This window comes from Trifolium pratense, linkage group LG3 (assembly GCF_020283565.1).
Source record: "Trifolium pratense cultivar HEN17-A07 linkage group LG3, ARS_RC_1.1, whole genome shotgun sequence".
NCBI classification, from domain to species: Eukaryota; Viridiplantae; Streptophyta; class Magnoliopsida; order Fabales; family Fabaceae; genus Trifolium; species Trifolium pratense.
Genome location: NC_060061.1, coordinates 7,732,037 through 7,749,048, shown reverse-complemented (window position 1 = coordinate 7,749,048; position 17,012 = coordinate 7,732,037). Strand labels below are relative to the sequence as shown.

Here is a 17,012-nt window from a genome sequence, read left to right as displayed (position 1 = left end):
CATTAGAAAAAATTGACAATGCTGAGACATCATTATAGTGCATGTGCCTGCCATGCCATGTGAAGCAAATATAAGGCAAACCTTGTTCTAAATATCAGAGTCGACTCCTATATTGTTTTTATCATGAGATATACTAGTATATGAATTTGTATATGTTTGATCCTTATCCCGACTTCTGCATGTGACGCAAAGTTATAAGGCAAACATTTTTTTAAGGGAAATGGCAAAAATGAAAATTGCTTGCACATTGATGTCGTGGGAGAGGAGACAAATAAAAAAGTATTAAATATCAGAAAGGCGAAACCTACCCAAGAGTTTTCCTTTAACTTTTACCATTTTTGAATGTGTTTTTCATTAAATTAAAAACAAATAGATTAGTAATAACCTTTTTTTTTTCTTTCATCACGAGTTTAATCTGGTTTGAAGTTAGTTCTGACATCAAATGATTTCAGTTCCCTACCAATCGCAGTTGCGGGGATCAAACCGCGGTCATCCTTACGAAGTTCAATGTTAACTACCACTGAACCAACTGATAATTGCAATATTAGTAATCACTACGTTCATACTAAATACTCCCTCCGGTCTTATATATAAGAGAAAGTTTACTTTTTGGATTCATTAAAAATCTAATGTATTTGAAGATGAACAATACTGATATACATATATGTTGACAAGCGTAATATTCATTTTTTTTTCATCTACTTTTTAACATTTGTGTGTTTCTAAATCTGAACTATGAAGTAAAAGTAGAGAATATGAATGACGAAAACCACTAGATACAGATTTACATAATTTCAGACACAATTCTTCTACATGGGAACCACTAATCCTTTAAGTTCTAGGACCAAACATGCCACTGCCCCTTTCCCCTCTTGATCAAAATATACCACTGTCTCTCAAACCTATAATCATGTAATTCCTATCGTAAACTACTATTTGTTAATCCTAAAAGAACCCTAGATAAATGTGCTGTTTCCTGGATAATATCTAGTTCACCGTCTCCCCCATATTCAAGAATTTATCCAACGTGAGATTGAAAAATTCGTCTGCATTCTCAATATGCGGTCTGCAACGAATCACAATTGCTTATAAACTTCTGTGCACGCATGAGGCTCATCTTCTGTCTGTAACAGTATTGCTGCAAATGATTCAGTTGTCTTATTTATTCTTCTTGCCACCAGCAAGAATTCTTTGGATTTGAAGCCCTCTGCTGAATGCTTGGTTGTATAGCAGTCTAGTTTGGAATTCCGAAACAAATGGGAACCAAGCTAATATGGCCACTGGTGTAAAGACAATCACCCCCATAATGTATTCATACCCTCTTGATAAAGCTTTGACAGACCCCCACATTCCAATTGCCTTTACAAACGGCCTACATGCTTGTGCTATCTGGTCATATACCAGATGATCAGACAGTCAATTTTACATTTACAGCAAAAGTTCATTAGTGAAACTTCTCTAATAATAGCATGAATTGAGAAAAAGAAAGAACTTAGTGCCTAGCTATATAGTGGAAAATGATGGATACAAATTTCACATTATTTTTTGTGAGCAGCAACAAATGTTCCTTCTGGCAACCCAAAAAGTAATTTGAGATTTATGTAGAGAAATATAATTCAGTTAAGTAGTCATTGCTTTGATAAATGAAACTTATTTGTTATATTCAACACGAGACAAACAAAAATAAATAATAAAACCTGGGGATTGTGACTACAAAACATAGAGGGCCTAAACATACTAACAAAATATCCATCAAAACAAAGAGCGGGCTGTTAGATACGTACCTGTATAAGTGCCCACCCTGTTGGAAAAAATGCTAGAAGACTCGCAAAGATGTCTCCAAATGTAAAACTAAATAGAGTAAACATCAAGACTAGAATGATAACTGCTCCAATAAACAGAGACAATTTGAGGAGACGAAACATAAGTTGAAAATCAGCACTGAAAGTCTTTCTACCCATGGACACTACCTGCAGTTTCATACGCAAGTATGCCACCAATTATCAGTTGAAAAATTATAATAGAAAAAGCTTTATTTCATAATGAAAAATTTGATCATTGAAAACCGACCTTCAAGATGATCATCACAGCTACTATGACTAGCCAGGACAGACCATAAACCTGGAGAGTACGAATGTCAGAAAGCTCTTATCTATATATACTCCATGTCTGTTATTTCTTTTTTATTTTCATTTTAGTTTACTGGGGGTAGGTGTTACTTAATAAGGACTAAATATTGTCTCATTGCAATCATTTGTCATCCGTAAGTGCTACCACAGTAGTTGCTGTCTAGCTTTGTAAATTAAAGGGGATGACTTTGATTCCCGAATGGGGAATATGTGGCCTAGTGTCCCCCCCCCCCCCCTAAATAAATAATAATAATCAGCCTCCCCCTAAATAAATAATAATATTCAGCCTCCCCCAATTTTTTTTTAAAGTTCTCCTTTAGCCAGGGAACTTCTTGTCTTAAAATGCTACAATGTAGTATAGATATAGATGTGACAGCAGTGAAAGCCTGAGGTGCAGACTCTAGAGTTTGACATGAAACTGTGAAGTGAAATTACCATGATGCTCTTGTCACCTCTGGCTACATGAAGATGATACACAATCCCATACTGGTATACGAAGAAACGAAGATCAAGTACTATCTCCCAAATAAGCCCCCACATTCCAGTGTGCTGTAGATGTTCCTGTTCTTCATTCCACCATGATTCCCAGCTCTTGGTTGAAGGAACACCAATACCACCTCGACTACTTATCCATTTTGACCAATCTTCCCAATCCTCATATATCTTCTGCCACTCAAATCCTGATGGATTAAACAGGAAAGGACTAAACAACCAAGAACACACCAAAAACCACATTGAGCTTGAGAGAAGTGCATATGCTGTTGTATCAGGAGTTGCTGATCCATAAAGCATATAAGATATAAGCAGTAAAGCTAACTCTATCCCCTTTACAAAGTGACTCCTGGAATACATCCTGTAATTATCTGCAAACTTCTCATGACGAACTACAAAACCACGCCCAGTTGCTCTATACTTTGCCCCTCCATGTAGAAGAGTGCGCCCAAAATAGTGCATCTTCGTCCCTAGTGAGAAAGTGAAGAAAACGGGTGCAAGCTGCAGTTGCATTATTATGAGATCACCTACAGCAGTTCTGAACCCTCTCTCGAGTCCAATTTCCATTATCATCGGCAGAGTCATTAGAAGACCTATTTGCACAAGGGCTTGAGAAGCCATTGCTGCCTTCAAAGGGTCATCTCCTTTCCTTCTAGCAAATTTAACTATAGCAGCCTCAACTCCACTCAATGACAGGTAAAGTTTGCCATATAAGAAAGCATAGACCGTGATGACCACTGCCTGTGAACAGCAGAAGAAAGTTTTAGTGCACACAGCTAGTTAAGAACAAAAAGATAAAATCCGAAAGAAATGTAACCAAGACGATTGTATAGATTCGATCAATAAACTGTCAACTCTTGGGCTTTGTTGGCGAGTTTGGAGGGGAGGGGAGGGGAGAGTTTTGGGAAAAAGGAAGAAACAAGTGGAAGGAATAGATGAGGGGAGGGGAGGAGTTTGGAGGGTATATTTTTCTTCATAACACAAAAAACTTAGTTTGGTGGAACTCAAAAATTGTATTGGAGGGTTTATATGAATTCTTCAAATTTAACTTATGTTGTTATAATATTCTTAAAATTAAAAATATATTAATCATAAACATTTATTTATCATTCTCTATAAAAATACTCTCTCAAAAAATGTGAAAGATTTCTCTATCTTTCCCCCTACCTTTCTCCCTCCAAAGCCCTCCCCTCTAAACTCGCAAACAAAGTCTTAGTGTTGATTTCTCTTTTACCTGGGACCCGTTATTTTTAGATCCTGACTAATCTAAGTCAAGTTAGATGCAATCACTTGAAGGAGATAAAGCTCTCCCAAGACCTTTTTTTTATTCACAATACTTGAATCTCAAGATATACTCAAAGAGAACAAAACTCCTAGCTACTTCAATGAACAAGCATTGGAAAACTCACAAATTAGAGGGTCATCTTAGTGTTTAACGCATCAAAAAATAATTTCCATACCCATTACTCTTATTTTTAATTTAAACACACAATCAGGTATAAAATTTAGCAACAAAATTTCCTAAAAAACAATTATTGCTTTTATATAAAAAAAAATATAATCACTATATTTTTTGCTTTATCATTACCATTGAGCTGATATAAAATCCAACGGTTGTAAAATAAAACGATAGCATGCGGAAAAAGTCAAATCGATGCCCCAACCGGTAGATATCCCTGCTTAGTGTTTGCTCTCCATTACCACAGGCCACTTTTGCTTCAAAAAGAGAGATTTGATTGAGCCCGACATCCCTACCCTTTCCAACTTGGATATATTCATGATGAGTAATATTCCCACGTCTTAGTGTTGAGTTGAATCCTGAATAAGAAAAGGCATGTGATGCAGAGAAATAACTATCCAATATCACTGCAAAAAATATGTATCAAGAATATTACCAGCAAATATATCCTCGCTCAGATTGATGCCACAAGAAGCCTTGCTGATTCCTCCGCGGGTTAAATGGAAAATTCTATCAAATACATCCGGATGACCATAGTGGAATCGAACCCTACAATTGAAAAAATCTATCATAGTTCATAAGGCGGAAAATATGTATTTTTATATATATTTCAGTTTTTTTTTCTCACAAAAATGGCTGAGGATAGCAAAAACAAAAGTCTACTAGTTAACTGATTATTGTCACCAAAAACATTAAATAGCAGGGGAGATGACACTCAAAGAAGAAAATCAAATAAGAGGGGAAGAAAGTAACAAAAAATAAATAAAAATAATCATCAGTAAGAGAAACTAGAACAGCTACGATTTGAAAGCGAATATGTTAGCCTTTGAAACTAGTTTTGAATTTTAAACATCCAGCACATGCCACACTCTTAAATTGAGAACACTGCCTTAATTTGGGCAGAGGTTTTATATTAGCCAAGCGTTTATCAGGTTTTAAATTGAAAACACTGCCTTACTTTATCATACAAGATAAACATATACTGCATGGTTAACCGTGTAATAAAAACACAGAAAAGAAACAAAAGCTTACTTTAATGGTCTTGCAAGAACTCTTTGACCAATTGTGACAAAGCTAGTTTCTTGATTTGACATAAACCAAGCCAAGGAAGAGACACTGTAACAAGTGATAAAATTAAGTAATATAGAATCTAAACTTGATGGTGTTAGCTCTATGTATAAAAATATCATTACCCGCCAGTAAAGATATGCTCACGAACACCTAATATGGTAGGCGGGCGCATTCCATGATCCTCATTAAATTCTTCCAGAAGGTTACGCATTTTTAAAGCTTCTTCCAAGTAATTGTCCTAGAAGAAATTTTCAAATACACCATCTTCAAATTTGCACTGACATCCACTGTCAACTTGATAAGGCTTCAATTATATATTTTACCTGGTTCATGTCGATTGTCTGAAGGGCTTCCCCTCTAGTAAAAATAAGGGCATGATTCTGGTTTTCAGGCTTCCCTTCTCCTAACTTTGCTGGACCCGGAAGTTTTATTCGAAATATTTCCTTCAGAGAAGATACAAAATCAATTATTTCTGAGACAGCCATTAGGAATTAACTACTTATCTGATATCAATATGCATTTACTTGGTCACGATTGTCCACCGCTTTGATCAATACAGAATAATAAACTTTCTGCACATTTCCACTTTCTCTTTCTTCAACTTCGTCAATATATGCAACACGGAGTGAGGGATTGCTATAAATAAAGAAACAAAAATTAGATTCTTCAATCAAGTGAACTTGAAAAACTAAAAGTCAAATCTATATTGACTTGAAGTACACAGATTAGTCTAACAACAGGCGAACATACTTAACCATCAAATTCAAGATATCTGTTGCACGCCGGTCTCCGCTACGCTTCTGATTCCCATAGTTTTGACAGGTAGCAACATACGTGAATTTCATGTCAGCCATAGCCTCTAAATTTGCATATAGGCTCTGACTCTCTTTATCTTTCTCGGATGGAAGTGTAATAGCTTTGTATCCATTGAGGATATCTGCACAAAGCCAAAAATGAAAAAAATAAAAAATAAAAATAGAAAATAGAAAGGGCAATCATCTTGGCAGATAGCTACCCTTTTGAGCCTTAATAATGAATAGGACAGTTCTATTTACTGGATATGAGATAAGCAAGGAAATGTTTGTTGAAGATGTGTACAAATAAGAAAAGACTAAGGTCCCAGGGTTTGCAAAAAACAATAAATCAGATGCCTTCCATGGTACCTATACATTTTGCTAAATATCACATAGAATAAAACCAACTTTGCCTTACCTTTTTCACTAGCCATGTCAAGAAATGCCTGGAGCTTTAACGCCCTCCGGTAGTACATCATTCCCCTAACTACATTAGTTTATAAGTAAGAGGAAAAATATCAATCGACCAAATCCAGCCAGAGGGGAGGGAAAAGGGAATCATTGTATACCTGTCCTGCAAAGTGTTTGTCCTCTTAATGAGGCCCAGTGACGTAGTTGTAATATATTCTCATCTTTTTCCCATATTTCGCTATCTTTCTTACAATCAAGTCGCTCCATGAAGTTATTCCATTCATCTGGCAAAATTACTAAATTTCAGCTGGTCCATTCTATATTATCATTATACAGTCAATAAAGCTATGTTGTATGAGTTATTACAAACCAGGGAAAATCTTTTGCAAATAATATATGATTGACACACCGTCCTCATTTTCAACCTCAATGTCATTCTTAGAATACACAGTCTCTTCACTGTAGTATGGAGTTAAGACACTGAAAAGAAGCAAAAGGTTATATATAAGATACAGGACAGCTTCTTGCTGCATCACATTTTGAAATATTAAATAAATAAAATATATATTGTAAAATGTGCCTAATATCAAACTTGGTCATAATGTACTCAATATTTGAGGGACGAAAATTAAAGTAAACAAACTTTACAGGGAGTAAAAGAAATTGCAAGGACCAAAAACAATTTTTTTAATATTTGCAAGGACTAAAAACAAAAATGATTTTTTACAAAGACTAAAAGCAAAGAGTTGTATATTTGCAGGGACCAAAATCATTTTTAAACCTATATATAAAAATAGGATAATAATCAATTTAAGATAAGACAACCACTATAACAGAAAATCAATTTGATTTCATGCAGGACAAACCGATCATGGAATCCATATAAGTGCTAAAAAGAGTGCTGATGGAGAGATATTGGAGGAACCAAAAGACCTATACATGACTTTTAATGATTTGGAAAAGAAAAATAAAAATAAAACAACACTGATGGATATAGCTTCTATTAGCTTTATTTTTAATTTGCACCATTTGGTGTCCACAAAAAAATAATTACAGTTCTGCAGTTTATATTCTCTAGAAAGGATAACATGGGCATAAATGGGATGCAGATTAGCTGCAGTCACCTCTCTCTATCTCTCTCTACAAGTGTTTTTTTTAAATTTTTTTGGACAAAACAATCTAAGGGTGGATAATGGATAGAAAATAAATCCAATGGTTGGTGGGGCTTTGACTGCAGTAACTGCACCCATTTATGAATGCACTGCATCCTGGTCCCATATTATGGCATGGCTGTGAATCAAGGAACTGTAACCTGAATGAGAGCATTTTACGGACACGGGGAGCACGTGGCATATCCATGAACAATGAATTTGTAAAGAATGCAATCCTTCTGCGTACTTCACTATTTGTTGGAACCTCAATAGCTGATTCCTTCACCGTCAAGAGTAGGTAAAGACGTCTTAACTGGAACAACCAAAATTATTCATTGGTTATAGGCACTTATGGATTGTTGAATAATAATATAACCTAAAAAAATAAGAACTAAAATTAAAATTGCAATACTAAGACCTGTTCCTCCCATTGTGCTGTAACCACAGGAGGAAATGCTATAGCAGGCATTGCCTCAGTACCAGCAAAAACTTGCTCTCCAGTATCCTTACTAATTTGATTAAGTTCTGCCAATTCACTGATGAACATGACAAGAAAAAGAAAATGCAAGCATTATTATTTTCAAAGAAAGATCCATTCACACTATCATATTAATATATAATATATTTCAAGTTCAGTGTCGTTATTTTAAACTAACCTGATTTCATTCACCATCATATCAATAACAACTTCTAACATGTCTTGCAGCAAGACCACCACTGTACCCCTCTTCGATGGATCTGCATCTTTCTGAGACAAAAAGGAATGCACAAGTTTCCAACTAGAATGGTTATAGGCAAGAACCAGTCAAGAATACAAACTACAGATATAGCTTCTTCAAAAAAAAGAATACAAACTACAGATATAGTTAGTTTTCTTCTGAAGACTCACTAAAAGTTCTACAAGCTCCACAAACTTCTTGCAAAGGGAGGGTAAGAAGCCCATCCGGAAATTTATAGTAAGTATATTCTTTGACATGTTCCTCTCGACTTCTTTAACAATGATGGAAATTATCCTGGTCCATCATAATGAATTCAGAAGTACTGATAATGATTCAATTTTAATTAAATTTATAGATTCAATTATAAGCTCCATTTAAGGAAAACAGCATACAGCTAATAAGAAATATTAAATGATCTTTGCAATGCTGTGTAAAATTTTGAATTAATGTGAGTCAAACTAATACTGATTATACAAGTTAACCATTTTGTCCTTTTCAGTTATTTACTTCATGTTGTCAAATACTAACCCAGAAAGAGATTTAAAGTATAGACAGAATAAAAAAGGAGAAATAAAAGCATATTAGTGAAATTGCTATTTATGAAAACTGATAGACTGCAAGAGTTGTCTTTTTACAAAAACATATCTAAGCAGGATAGTATTATTGGAACAGAGCCTAATTTTCCCCACACAAAAAATGGTTCTACTATTTCTAATCTTAATGCTTTTAGCATGAAGTGTAAACTAAAATTGGCATGCACCAAAATGATATACCTTTTTTCAGTTTCTCCAATCACTAAATCATGTAGAATTTGTTTAAAAGATTCATAGCATTCAATCACAGCACATTTCATATATTCATCTGCACAGATGCGCCTCCACAGATCAGAGTCCCTCCCTCGAAATTGAGTTGCCATATCCAATGCTACAGGAATCTGTAAAGGTTGACACTGTCATCGTATGATCCACTCATAAACATAATATCAAAATTGAATCTCCCTGACCTTGCTTGCAAGCAAAAATGGTGGCCACTGAATTATTTTGAGATCAGGACCCAATGTGTAAGGAACCAGCAAAAGATCCATCTCCCTGAAGTCATGCAAACATAGTTTAATCCTAAACAGGTTTTGGACAGAGGAACAAAACATAGAGGAGGAAGACTTGAAGCTATGATTGAGAACAAAGGGATAAAACTGAAGAGTTTGTCTTTGAGGTCTTTCCTATCACTTATGAGATCTTCCTCACGAAAACTGCAAATAATTTCATTCCATAATTGGGCAAATTTGGCAGCTTCACTCCTTCTGCTTGCAGAACTCTACACAAGCACGGGAACTAAAATGAAGATGAATAAATATTTATCTTAATGTACTTAGCAATGAAAATGTGGTAGCAAGAACCTCAGAGAATTGCTTTGAGAAGGAGAATCTTCCTTTTTTCTTATTAGAAGGAACCAAGCATGTGTTGAATACACCAGGCATTGACTGAAACCGTGATCTTAGCATGCCCAGAGTGCGTATCTGTGCAAGCAAATAGATAGCTGACTGTTAAAATTTGTAAACTGAAGTATTTTGCTTTTTTTAATCCATAAATGCAATCCAGTCTGAAGTTCCATTGAAAAATGAAAAGAAAAGCCCAAGGTTCTTTAACAATTGAGGATTTCAGAATTTCATAAAAATATAAGAAAATGATGATCCAGTACTTTGTATCCAAACGGGTCCTATAAATTTCTTAACTCAACTGCATATGTTTGACTTTCTGTTTGTGTGTATTTTACAAAAAAATTAAAAGAAAAACACAAGAAAATAATCAATCTCAAATTAATTTAAAATAAGATGAAACTGATGAGGACCTCTCCTAGGCGATCAAAGGCTCCAACAATGCCGCCATACATAGTTGAGAAGATCGCATACCAAATTTGAGTGTCCATGAAATAAACCTGTATTGAAAATGACATGATACACTGAGATATCTGAATAAGTGAAAAATTAATATATGTAAACATAAACAGGATATTAACATACAAACCATAAGTACAGGAGCCCACAGTGCACCAACTGCACAATAGTTGTTTTGAGCTGCATAGTGTGGAAAGTATTAGATCAACAAGCACAAGTTGCAAAGTCTTCGATAAAAGGAAGAAGAAATTACCATTGGGGAAAAACTCATGCCAAGCATACTCAACATGTTGAATGCTCATTATGTCCTTGGTTGGCTTAACTAGAGGTTTTATCTGATAACAAATGGAACACTTAAAAAAAGAGGCCCAACTTCACAAGGTTGGCTTGTTATGTAACTAACAATGATTGCATATATAATAGTTTACCTGGACATAAAAGCTGAATAAAAATTTTGAAGCCAATAGCAACACCCAGAAAATAGTATACCTGAAATTCATAAAAGAATATACATGATGGAACACGTTTCATACAATAAACAAGGGCAAACTAACACAAATTAATTCAGGAACAGTATTTTGCGTGAATCCTACTTTAGGAGAGCAAATTGACTTTCATGCATTCCTCTTCCAACATATATTCTTGGCTGCATGGGAAGAAATTATCAGTTAGTTAATGGACGGATGATACTCAAAGAACCCAAATCAATGAGCGAGAAAAGTAGACATTTATCAGCAGACATTTATCACCCATTCAAAAAAATATGGAGAAAAATGGCTTGAAGCAAAATTTATGGAGCACCATAAATGTTGTCATCATAAATACTATACAAAATCATTATTATTATTATTAATGAATAATCAATTTTATGGGAAAACTGTAACTTAGAACACAATGGATAGTTATAATTAAACTATAGGACTAATAAAACTGTAGTGTATAGAAAGTTATACATAGTAGAGTCAGAAGATATCTTATGGAGTGAGGACACAAATTAAAATCAACTAAATAAGAATTTTGTGTGTGTGTGTGTAAATAAGAATTTTGTTGCATGTTTGTCTTTCATTCAAGTGTAATTATCTTACATATATATAAATTAATTGTTATTAAATATATGTATATGTATGCAGTCTTCAACGATCGTTCTCTCTACAAAGTCCTCATTAATATTAGCTTTATGCTCTTAACATGATAGATATCATGTATTTACCTTCCATTTAAAAAAAAAAAAAAAACTGTTCCCCGCAGATTTCTAGGCACAAGTGGCAATTTGCACTACTTACAAAATAACAAACAATTACGTTGAAAAACACTTATCACCAACAAAATAGTTTCAATTTAAACCATGAAGAAAACACTTAAATGTTTAAGAGAACAGAAAACATGACTACCTGAGACCACCATAAGAAGAATCTAACTATGTGCCAGTCTGAATTTTCAATCCAGCGCCTTAGCATTGGGAAAAGAAAGAGTGCAGCTGCTAATAAGTTTGGTAACATGTACAATGCAACTGCCAGCATGTACAGTGCTGGAATGTCATTTATTTGTTTGAAAAAAGAAAGCAACTCCTTGAGACCCTGAGGTGCACCCTTGAAAGAATGTACATAGAAGAGTGGAAGAATGATAACCCATATAAAGCTGACAATGACTTTAAGAATATTTCTTAGCACATCGAAGAATTTCCATCGATGATAGCCTGGGAAGTTCAGGACCAGATCCAAGATGCCTAAATCAATACAAAGAGGAACAGAAATTAAAGCAAATAAAAAGGAACAGGCAAGAAAGAAAAAAACCAGACAATAATATATTATATACATACTTCAATAACACATCAAAAAGAAAATGTAAAATGTTATAGAAATAATAACTTATCCTTACTTTCCAGCTAGAAACATTATAAGTTTTAGCAAGATTCCAATTTAGAAAACGAATCAACTAGAGTAAAAAAATAATACAAATGAGAACCGACATTGAAGAAAACATTCTCTATACATGATCTTGCTAGAAATTTTCATAACAAAACTTTTAGGCATTAATTGATTGATCACCAAATAATACATGGCAGGTAAATCCTAAAGGTAAAAATCTGATTGATTTTATATAAATTGTCCTTACAAAATTTATTTTCTGAATAAAAATATTTGAAAATCAATAGAAATGATATGTTAGGAACAAATCATAAGCACATAACGTACATAAAACCTCAACAGTGAATAGAGGAGAGAAAGAACTCTGATAACAACATATCATTTAATTAAACACTCAAATTCCATTGGAACTTGTCAAACACTAAAATATAATTTAGTGCTAATTCTGCTTCTCGTATCAGACACGTGAGTTTTGTAGTTCCCGCATGATGACTTATGAAATTCTACAAATTAAACATCAACCTTCTAACACAAATAGCATTATCAGACCATAAATATAAAAAATATTGTTCCGAGTGACCCTGATAAGTTTTAACATGAGCACTTTAGTGAATGTTTCATACTTTGAAGCAAGCGCAGAATGGATGCTGTGATGAATATACTAGACAGTTTATATAAAACATCCTTCTGAAAGATTTCCATCAGTGAAATCCCATCCCATGCAATAATGAACATCACCTGTAATAAGAATTCTCAAGACTTGTCATAACCACAATAAGGGGAAATATCAACTTAAGCATGTCCTCTTATTACACGAATACCTGCAAACCCAGTAAAAAAAAGGTCCAGAGACGATCAAAACTGCGGAAGATGTGCCAAAACGTCCGTGTTTCAACAAAATTTGATTTTCCAATTTTTCCGGATTTTCTTGGCGCACCCTTTCTTCCCTGATATGGAATTTATATTAAGAACTAAAAATAAAGTATTTTAAAATCATTCCAGTAACTTCTTAAAATATAACCTGTGTCAAATCACTTGTGGATTTAAAAAAATCGCCATCATCACGCATGGGCCATCCAAGAGAGAAGCAATCAAGTGACCTGCAGCAACAACAAAAAAACAGTCAAGTAATGAATGTTGAAACAAACCAAGTCAATTTCAGCAATAAAATCCTGAAAGAACACAGACCAGAAATACTCATTTAGATCATCATAGTTGCACCATGCTGAGTGTGCAGCCTTTCCATTTCTGCTCTTCTTAGCTTCCTGGATTGATCAACATGGTTATTACAATTTTGCAAGCCGTGACAGGGAACATAGGCACCTGAGAAGTTACTACAATGTCCATGAGAGACAACATCACACCTTTTCAATTACTTGATATAGGGGTGTGATAACCTTTCGTAGGAATGCCTCGTCATCTCCACCATAAGAAGGCTTGATATTTTCACCAGTGACAATGCTGACGTTTCCAGCCAATAAACCATGCAGTTCATATGCCATCTGAGGTCAAACTTGGCCATTGTTAGCAAATATGCTCAAATCACTAGCAAATTTATAAAGATTACAGGGAAGACATTATATTACATTTGCAAAGACACTATGGCACAAGATATTGTGAAACATACGGTATATATGTGTGTGTACTCACATTGTGAAATATGTAGCATAGACACTCTGGCATGAAGCGAACATTGGACGCTTCACCCCAAATGAGAAGATACAGACTCATATAAAGCAACTTCCTCTGCTGTATGTCCGGTTGACTTTGAGGCAGTCTGAGTAAAAGAACACTATAAGCACTTTTTACCATAAAAAAATTCAGATTTTATTCTTGAAATTATTAAGGCAAAAGATAAAAATGCAAATGTTCATTGATTCTGAGATTGTTATATCTCACCGTAAACTGTGCTTTCGTCCCAAAAATTTGCACCATGTTTTGTAATTCTTAAAGAGATCTTTCATCAGAGAATCAACAGCACGATCATCGAGCTGGAATGATAAAATCAAAAAGAAAGCAGAGAGAAAAAACAAGTGAATTCAATTACTAGAGTTCTTTTGATTACAATTTCAGCTTTGTTTTTTCCTGAAACAGGGAAAGTGGGAAACAAATACATGCCTTGTTAAAAGGCTCGGGTTTAGGGTTTAGCCTTATATGAGAGTTAGCAAGAAGCAGAATCAAATGCTCCCTTTGATTCCTCACGCTGTCCTTCTGTGCTCAAATAAACCGAATACATTAACAATTGAAGGAGGCCATACAAAAATTTGGTCAATAATAAATCTTTTTTCTCCCATAGTATTATGTGTACAAAATACATGCCTGGAAACCAAACATTGCTCTAAGCCAATCAAGAATGTCTAAATCTCCAGATCTATGGATCTGTTGCTCAAATGAGACAGGCCAGTTCAAGCCACGAGTGTTCCACAGCGCAGAAACAGCAGCCTTAATCTAATAGCAAAAGAAAGCAGTTCAAACTCAGCACTATGTCAAGTTAACAGAACACAAAGATTCATCATTAGTCAATCAAGAACACCTCTTCAAACTGCATAATGGGCAGAGAAGCACCAGCAGAGTCTAGAGGAAGAATATTATACGGCGTATAAATCTCCGTCTTTTCCTGGACATCTCTAGCAGCGGCGATAATCTGCAAACACAAACAATGCCTCCAGATTTGAATATTTGAAAGGTTAAAAATTAAATTTACTTTTTTTTCTTATTAAAAAAAACTAAACTAAACAAAAAGTGAACGAATATGAATGGAGACTAACCTCGGGAGCTACTTCTTCAACCTTCTCGGTCTTATTAACGGCACAAAGCACTTCAAAGAGCACCCCAGCAGTCTGGTAAGCTTTACTGAGCTGAGTCCTGTAAAGGGATTTCAATGTAACTTACAGAATCTGCTACAAGTCTATATACAACACAAGTGAAATTAGTATTTAGTGTTTACCTGTCTGCCTGATCCGCTTGGTCAAGAGCTCTGACATATTGTTGATAGTATTGTTCATAATAAGCCTGGATTTCCCTTGCATCTGTTTTCTTAATCCGAGTGGCAAGACTTGTTGCATTGTCCTGGTGTTCGAAAAATTATGCACGTTTAACAAAAAGGTAATATTTCCGCGCAATTTACATTTTAGCTTATATATTTTCCTCGACTATCAGTTAATAGGAAGGGAGCAAATGATTTCTTAATCTGCTTAGGTTATTCATGTAAATAATATGTTTATTTTGTGTATGAATACTACTAGTACTAAATTGTTTTTTTATCCTTCAAGTTCAAATTGAGTCTTGAGATGATTAGGTTCATTTTTCATTAGACCATCCAATTTTAACATCAATAGCTTATGTCAACACACACATCAGTTGACACTAAGACAGTCACTATGCATAATTTATTATTTGTGTGGCCAAATAAGAATATCACACACATTACTAATTACGTTACTTATTAGAAGCGCATATGTACAAAAAGTTACATGATATGAAGACATTTTTTTTCTTTTACATCAATGATACTGTATTTTAGTTAATTATGTTTAAAAAAGTGGTCAACACATAGTTAATGTTTAATCAGAAATTTGAATGTGATATAGATTAATAATTTACTTAACTGAATTAATTACCGTATAATTTTACATTTAATTAATCATATATTACAGGTGTAGGAAAAAGAGGATGGACCCCAAACATTTTTTATTAAACAAAAAAACTCTTGTTTTCCTTTGATATTTTCAAATTGACTTAAGTGAGTGACAATTAAGACTCATGCATGTATTATACTTTAAGCACAGTTTGTTAGAATTTATTGAATACTTTAAGTACAGTTTGTTAGTTATAGTAACTTATCATTTTGCATGAACTTATTGAATAATTTGATTATGCTGTAAGAACTTATTGAATAATTTAAGCACGGTTTGTTAGTTAAAGTAACTTATCATTTTGCATGAACAACGTAGATCAATTTGAAAGAATAAAAGGTAGTTACCCTCTCCAATCGTTGCAGTAACAACGTCTTAAACTGCCTAACACCACGACCGGTGGAACTCTGATCCAACCTGTGTGCTTTCTGGAATGCGTAAAACCTACCTGCATAATTTCAATTTTAACAAATTAACAAAGCAGTTACAACTTAAAACTTAATTACAAGGATTATTATAAACTAATTATGATTATACATACATAGGTATGCAACTCTAGGACGCTCTGATTCAATCTCGTTAGCGACTCTGAGAATAGGTGAGATGGAAGCGAGTGAGGCAGGAACGACTTCGTTGTCGAATACTTCCATAGAGACCGTCGTCACCGCCGCGCTTCTCGACGGTGCTCTCCTCATCTGCGCTTTCGGAGAATCTACATTTTGAGTCGGCATAACTGCATTTGTTCAAACATCAAACAACAAAGCGATTAGCGAACGGTTAAGAACTGAACGAACGGTTTGAATTCTAATTACTAATTTAAAAAGTATAGATCGATTAATTAATCTGCAAGAAATGAAGAAGAACTTAGAATCGATTAATGTACCTGTTTTTTGGCGCGGAAAATGAAAGAATGAAAATGCGGAAGTGGAATTTGGATGACGATGGAGGAGTGTACGCGATTATGGTTCGTGGATGATTGATGAGATGAATGAATGTGGAGGGAAAATTGAAGAAAAGTGATGAAGAAGAAGAAGAAGAAGAAGAAGAAGAAGAAGAAGAAGAAGAAGAAGAAGAAGAAGAAGAAGAAGAAGAAATGAAGAAGATTGATCGGAGAAAGAAAGGGGAAGAAGTGAGAGTGATGAGAGAGTGTAGTGTGAGAGCGCGGGTGCAATGCAATGCAATTGAAGAAAGTGTGACTTTTATTAACTAACTAACTCATCACTTTTCCTTTATTCACTTCAATTAATAATTATTTTTATTCCTTATCACTATAAAATTAATTTACTAAACTCACTTCAATTAATTTATCACTTGACGTAAAAACTAATCTCCGAACTAGATTAAACTGATAGATGGAGTTGATTAGTGGACAAACAAATTGAAATGATT

At 34.4% G+C, this 17,012-nt stretch overlaps 1 protein-coding gene across 1 annotated transcript; it reads right to left on the bottom strand.

Annotated features, from left to right (window-relative positions):
• Positions 1–625: 625 nt before the first annotated feature.
• LOC123918041 (callose synthase 5-like) lies at positions 626–16,645 on the bottom strand. The gene is made up of 43 exons (XM_045969977.1): positions 16,507–16,645; positions 16,165–16,356; positions 15,971–16,071; positions 14,936–15,057; positions 14,757–14,853; positions 14,522–14,632; positions 14,308–14,436; positions 14,107–14,199; positions 13,888–13,979; positions 13,639–13,765; positions 13,353–13,490; positions 13,177–13,253; positions 13,010–13,088; positions 12,810–12,935; positions 12,612–12,726; positions 11,512–11,846; positions 10,714–10,766; positions 10,549–10,609; positions 10,374–10,455; positions 10,251–10,300; positions 10,075–10,161; positions 9,623–9,742; positions 9,449–9,540; positions 9,230–9,317; positions 9,000–9,160; positions 8,397–8,520; positions 8,164–8,255; positions 7,926–8,043; positions 7,669–7,820; positions 6,727–6,836; positions 6,515–6,640; positions 6,364–6,432; positions 5,902–6,088; positions 5,676–5,787; positions 5,475–5,594; positions 5,274–5,389; positions 5,113–5,196; positions 4,517–4,629; positions 4,210–4,439; positions 2,565–3,362; positions 2,071–2,121; positions 1,785–1,970; positions 626–1,389 (listed from the first exon to the last, which is right to left on the bottom strand). The coding sequence occupies exons 2-43, from the start codon at positions 16,352–16,354 to the stop codon at positions 1,159–1,161; spliced, it is 5,745 nt and encodes a 1,914-aa protein (XP_045825933.1). The 5' UTR covers positions 16,355–16,356; positions 16,507–16,645; the 3' UTR covers positions 626–1,158.
• Between the last annotated feature and the right edge of the window lie 367 nt (positions 16,646–17,012).

Bases quoted from the DNA above. Each gene is read 5' to 3' on its own strand.
- LOC123918041 (XM_045969977.1), bottom strand. From the start codon at position 16,354: ATGCCGACTCAAAATGTAGATTCTCCGAAAGCGCAGATGAGGAGAGCA. The intron at 13,980-14,106 runs GCATGTATTTGT...TTATCATTCCAG, and splicing joins AACCCGAGCCTTTTAACAAG to CTCGATGATCGTGCTGTTGA. The intron at 5,390-5,474 runs GTAAAATATATA...AATTTCTTCTAG, and splicing joins AGACAATCGACATGAACCAG to GACAATTACTTGGAAGAAGC.